Below are 6,478 nucleotides of genomic sequence, written 5' to 3'. Positions count from 1 at the left end.
ATTTTGGGGCTAGTCTTAACCCGTGCTTCCCCTCTCAGCCTGGCAGTGATGTCACTGGAGAGAAATGTGACCATCTGCTTCCCACTGAGACACACTCTGCTTGTTAACAGCATAAACACAGGTTGTGCCATCGCCATGTTGTGGATCCTGAAAACCGTCGTTGAGCTGCTTGTGTTCACCACTATTGACCCTACCTCTCCTAAACAGTATATGCAGGACTTCTTTCCACAGTGTTTTTGCACTGAAGGTGTATGAGGACATATACAAAGCCTTCACTACCATCTACATCAGTTAGTTTCATAATCATTTACTCCTACTTCGCTATAATGATGGTTGCCAGGTCAGCCTCCTCTGAGAAATCTTCCACCAGTAGGGCCCACTACACAGTACTGCTACACCTGGTTCAACTGGGCCTGTTTCTCTCCTCAACCCTCCATAGCGTACTACAGGATTTCATTGACAGTCACGTTGAGATAATCACATCTATAAAGACTTGATATGCTCTGTTCCACTCATCACTATCCTCCCCAGGTGTCTGAGTCCTGAAAACACACAGACAATGCATTTGTACAGACACATGAACTTGACTACTTACCATACCAGGCTTGGACCACAGTGTAAGATCAGCCAAAGCACAGGTCCCCTCTATGAACAGAAACATAATTCTACACCTTTCATTTAACAATGTATTAATATTAAGTTGAGAATATCTTGATTCACTTTTTATTAATATTATTGGGGGGCAATAAAGGTTGACATTGTTGTGTCCATTCTGTGGAAATAAAAAAGTATACCCCTATGATTTAGCTTGCCCAGCAGTCATGATGTGAAGGAGAAACACAAAATGCATGGTTGGTTTTTATTAAAAGGAAATTTAAAAACAATAGTGGTGTTTGTACAAGAAAACACGCACATTTACACAATCACAATGCAATATATATTTTACAGAGTCCGGACCGCGGAAAATCCACGTTATAGCGCAATTTACATTTAAAGGCAATGTTAAATGCGTTCTCTGAGTTTGCATTCACGGTAAATGCTGCATATGTAAGCTCAACCGGAAATTACCTTTAAATGTCAAGCGTGCTATAACGCTGATCTTCCTCAGTCCGGATTGAATCTAGGCCTCATTGGTTCATGCTGGTTCAAAACAAATTAAATATAAAAGTGTGTGTTCCTATATGTTAGTGTTTAGTGGATCTGTGTGGGGGCTCCACCCTCCTAACAGAGCAGCAGATTAAGTGTTGTCTGAAGGCTGATCTGAAGGCCTTGTCCCTCAGGCCATAGATGAGGGAGCTCAGGCAGCGCGGCAGGATCAGCACTACCATGAAGTTGATAAAGCGCATCTGTGTGTAGATGGCTGGGGGCAGTTTGGCCAGCAGGGACTCCAGCACCACATACATGAAGGACATGATGGACAGGCCCAACTGGAGCGTGTGCAGCAGTATGGTATGCATCGCTCTTTGTGCCGACCCAGGTTCAGAGGATGAGGCGGACCGGGCCTCCAGCATGATGGCCACGTAGGTGGAAACCAGCACAGCTGTTACTGTCACAAACAGCAGTGTATTCAGGGCCACTCCCTTCTCCCGCTGCCACCCAGCTGTCTGCAGATGCTCGATGGTACACAGCGCAGGTGACAAGAAGAAGGACGGCTCTGTGAGGAAGAGAGCACACACATCGATTAGCACGTTGATGACGCCCAGCGCCCACACCAGCCCCACAGCCAGCTGGGTTCTCCCGGGCGTGGCCAGCTCACTGTGCCGCAGCGGGAAGCAGACGGCTGTGTACCTCTCCAGGGACATAACAGCCAGGTTGAGGGGGGCATTGACGAAAGTGCAGGAAGACAGCAGCACCATGAAGGCGCAGGCAACGCGGACCACAAACAGATGGAAGTGCCCCAGCATGTAGAGAGTCAGGGTGATGGCCAGGTGGATGGTGTCGTTGAACAGCATGTGGGCAAACAGGATGTAGCGGGCGGTGTGGCGGAATGAGGGTTTGCTCCACAGGGTGAACAGCATGGCCAGGTTGATGTAGATAAAGACCACGTGGATCCCCAGCACCAGGAACATCTTGAAGATACGCTCCTCTGTGGTGGCCAGCTGCATGACCTGCAGCTGCAGATGAGTCAGACTCAGAGGCCCAGACACGTTGGCCATTTAGGCTCCTGTTGGAGGAAGATACAACCAGGGTGAGGAGGGAGCTGAGACTGTACAGTATGTACAGTCAAATTCACACTGATGTTCAGGTTAACTGTGTGATGTTCAGGCTGACTGTGTGATGTTCAGGCTGACTGTGTGATGTTCAGTCTGACTGTCTGATGCTCAGGCTGACTGTGTGATGTTCAGGCTAACTGTGTGATGTTCAGGCTAACTGTGTGATGTTCAGTCTGACTGTCTGATGCTCAGGCTGACTGTGTGATGTTCAGGCTAACTGTGTGATGTTCAGGCTAACTGTGTGATGTTCAGTCTGACTGTCTGATGCTCAGGCTAACTGTGTGATGTTCAGGCTGACTGTGTGATGTTCAGGCTGACTGTGTGATGTTCAAGCTAACAGTGTGATGCTCTGGCTGACTGTGTGATGTTCAGGCTGACTGTAGATTAAGTTTACAGTAAAGTGCACAACATGTCATGGGTAAATGGAGTTGACCTAAACTGCCTTTTCAATCCCTAACAAAGCATCTATACCTGATGATAATGTGTGTCCTTTATATCCAGCTGTGACACTGCAATGCTGCCCAATCTCACTGGAGGGTGGCCAGTTGAGTGGAAATATTATCTGCTGATCATGTCTCAGGAACTAATCTGATTCAATTTAAAGCTATGTATTGCAAAAGCTAGTAAAATTTTAAAAAATCTACAAAAATGAGCAACATTGAACACAACATGTTTAAAGCATTTTGAAAACTGGTTATTAAAACATTAGACAATGCAAAATCATTTAAATCCCTCTGTATCCAAACCTTGAAGCTTCCACTGATACTGTGTCTCTCTCTGTCTCTCTCTGAGGTGCCAGGTCCACATCTTAAGGTCTAAAAGGTGCATCCCTTTTAATATGTTAGCTACTATAGTGTCACTCGCTGACGTTGACATCACCCAACGCACCCAGAGACTGGGCCATGAGTAAAAACATGACTAATGACCCCCAGATAACTCCTGCGCTAAGGGAATTGAGCTCACTACTACTTCACTAAGGAGATTGAATAGGTGCTGAATCACAGCCTGGTACGGCAACTGCAGCGCTCTCAACCGCAAGGCTCCCCAGAGGGTAGTGAGGTCTGCACAACGCATCACCGGGGGCAAACTACCTGCCCTCCATGACACCTACAGCACCCGATGTCAAAGGAAGGCCAAAAAGATCATCAAGGACAACAACCACCCGAGCCACAGCCTGTGCAGACCGCTACCACCCAGAAGATGAGGCCAGTACAGGTGTAAAAGCTGGGACCAAGAGACTGAAAAACAGCTTCTATCTCAAGGCCATCAGACTGCTAAACAGCCATCACTAACACAGAGAGGCTGCTGCCTACATTGAGACCCAATCACTTTAACACCATAGTACCCTCCAATCTCGTCATCAAGCTCGAGACCCTGGGTCTCGACCCCGCCCTGTGCAACTGGGTCCTGGACTTCCTGACGGGCTGCCCCAGGTGGTGAACAACATCTCCACCCCGGTGATCCTCAACACTGGGTCCCCACAAGGGTGCGTTCTCAGCCCTCTCCTGTACTCCCTGTTCACCCACGACTTCAATCATCAAGTTTGCAGACGACACTACAGTGGTAGGCTTGATTACCAACAACGACGAGACGGCCTACAGGGAGGGCCCTCAGAGTGTGGTGTCAGGAAAATAACCTCACACTCAATGTCAATAAAACAAAGGAGATGATCGTGGACTTCAGGAAACAGCAGAGGGAGCAGCCCCCTATCTACATTGATGGGACAGTAGTGGAGAGGGTGGAGAGTTTCAAGTTCCTCGACGTACACATCACGGACAAACTGAAATGGTCCACCCACACAGACAGCGTGGTGAAGAAGGCGCAGCAGCGCCTCTTCAACCTCAGGAGGCCGAAGAAATTCGGCTTGTCACCAATAACACTCACAAACTTTTACAGATGCACAATCGAGAGCATCCTGTCTGGCTGTATCACTGCCTGGTACGGCAGCTGCTCCGCCCACAACCGTAAGGCTCTCCAGAGGGTAGTGAGGTCTGCACAACGCATCACCGGGGGCAAACTACCTGCCCTCCATGACACCTACAGCACCCGATGTCAAAGGAAGGCCAAAAAGATCATCAAGGACAACAACCACCCGAGCCACAGCCTGTGCAGATCATCATCACCCGACCAAGAGACTGAAAAACAGCTTCTATCTCAAGGCCATCAGACTGCTAAACAGCCATCACTAACACAGAGAGGCTGCTGCCTACATTGAGACCCAATCACTAGTCACTTTAATAAATGGATCACTAGTCACTTTAAACAATGCCACTTTAAATAATGCCACTTAAATAATGTTTACATATCTTACATTACTCATATCATATGTATATACTGTATTTTATACCATCTATTGCAACTTGCCTATGCCGCTCGGCCATCGCCCATCCATATATTTATATGTACATATTCTCATTCACCCCTTTAGATTTGTGTGTATTATGTATTTGTTGGGAAATTGTTAGATTACTTGTTATATATTACTGCACTATCAGAACTAGAAGCACAAGGACACTCGCATTAACATCTGCTAACCTTGTGTATGTGACCAATAAAATGTGATTTGATTTGACGTTATGGGGAGAGATGACCAGAAGGTCTAAAACGCCCTCAGTGTGTCTCTCTGCACTTCTAAAGCAGGCCTCCCCTACCTGTCACGTGTGCTCCCTCTCTGGCCTCTAGGTCACCAGGCTGCTCGTCAGGGCACACACCTGTCACCAGCGTTAGGTGCATAATGACACTCACCTGGACTCCATCACCTCCTTGATTACCTGCCCTTTATATGTCACTCCCTTTCATTTCTTACCCAGTTGTCATTGTTGCTGTTTCATGTCATTGCGCTGTTTGTGGTTCTTGTTTTATTCATTTATTTATTTACTAAATGTATTCACGCCTTGAACTTGCGTCCCGACTCTCAGTGTACATAATTCCACTACCACTCTCCTCAGCTCTGGGCCAAAGCTCACTGCTGCTGTTCTGGAAAAGACGAGCAGGTACTAGTCTAAAATACGGAGAATAATTATTGATGAATCTATTTAAGTGGGAAGTTAAATGTTGGGTTAGTAAAATGTATAGTTCAGTTTGTTTGTTTGACAGTATTTTATTCAATGCTCCTTTCCTGTAACAATCTTCAGAGGCCCACTGTGTGGAGGATATGAGTTCCCCTCTAACCACAGTAATCATTCATCAATCCTTTTATCTATTCAATCTTCATTTTAATTAACACCGTTAATTCATATTTTAACATATCTGCTTGAGACACTACTTAGATTCTCAGAGGTAAAATTGTAAAGCCTCTGTCTAAATTGTGAATTAGTAGATAATTATTCAAACTATTTAATCATCAGCTCCCCTGGTGCTAGTTTGAGTGGATGAGTAAAGTGACTCTACTGCCTTGTTCTATGGAAATGGCTGATTTGATTCCCTTTTGTTAGCAGGCCTGTAAGCAGAGATGTCTGCCTGATCCTTTGTGTTTTCTGGTATGCTCTACTGTATGGACTAATGGTTATCAAGAGGGACTTGATTTACTCCACATGGTGGATCCTAGGATTGACCTTATGCAATGCTCCATAGGAACCTTTCGTGTTTGATGGTTCACAACCATAGAGCTAGAGGACTCAACTGGGAAATAATAAATTTTAACATGGACATTACCAATGAGGGCTTCCACCATTTTTAAAGTAGTCCACTGTGGGGATTCCTATGTTGGTAGTGATCAGCCAACGATCAGAGCATTGTCTTCAAATTGGGGGCTAGGGTTTGTAAATTACATTAAGCTATACCACTGCCATCTAGTGGCCACAATCAATTAATGACAATTTGGTTCAGGACTCCAGCACTGCAGGGAGTGGTAAATCACCCATATTAGATTAACACTTTTCAAATGCAAAACAAGGAAATGTACTATTTTAAAATGGAGATATCCTCAATCAAATCAAATGTATTTATATAGCCCTTTGTACATCAGCTGATATCTCAAAGTGCTGTACAGAAACCCAGCCTAAAACCCCAAACAGCAAGCAATGCAGGTGTAGAAGCACGGTGGCTAGGAAAAACTCCCTAGAAAGGCCGAAGCCTGGTTCCTCTCTAGGTTATGTGGGGTGGCCAGTCCTCTTCTGGCTGTGCCGGGTGGAGATTATAACAGAACATGGCCAAGATGTTCAAATGTTCATAAATGACCAGCATGGTCCAATAATAAGGCAGAACAGTTGAAACTGGAGCAGCAGCATGGCCAGGTGGACTGGGGACAGCAAGGAGTCATGTCA

At 45.9% G+C, this 6,478-nt stretch overlaps 1 protein-coding gene across 1 annotated transcript; it reads right to left on the bottom strand.

Annotated features, from left to right (window-relative positions):
- Positions 1 to 1,184: 1,184 nt before the first annotated feature.
- On the bottom strand, positions 1,185 to 2,156 carry LOC112249861 (odorant receptor 131-2-like). The gene has a single exon (XM_024419575.2). The coding sequence runs from the start codon at positions 2,154 to 2,156 to the stop codon at positions 1,185 to 1,187; it is 972 nt and encodes a 323-aa protein (XP_024275343.2).
- Between the last annotated feature and the right edge of the window lie 4,322 nt (positions 2,157 to 6,478).

Source organism: Oncorhynchus tshawytscha, linkage group LG30, assembly GCF_018296145.1.
Source record: "Oncorhynchus tshawytscha isolate Ot180627B linkage group LG30, Otsh_v2.0, whole genome shotgun sequence".
NCBI lineage: Eukaryota > Metazoa > Chordata > Actinopteri > Salmoniformes > Salmonidae > Oncorhynchus > Oncorhynchus tshawytscha.
This window is presented reverse-complemented; position numbering and strand designations above follow the sequence as displayed.

What these genes read in the sequence shown, in the direction of transcription:
- LOC112249861 (XM_024419575.2), bottom strand. Translation starts at nt 2,156, where the DNA reads ATGGCCAACGTGTCTGGGCCTCTGAGTCTGACTCATCTGCAGCTGCAG.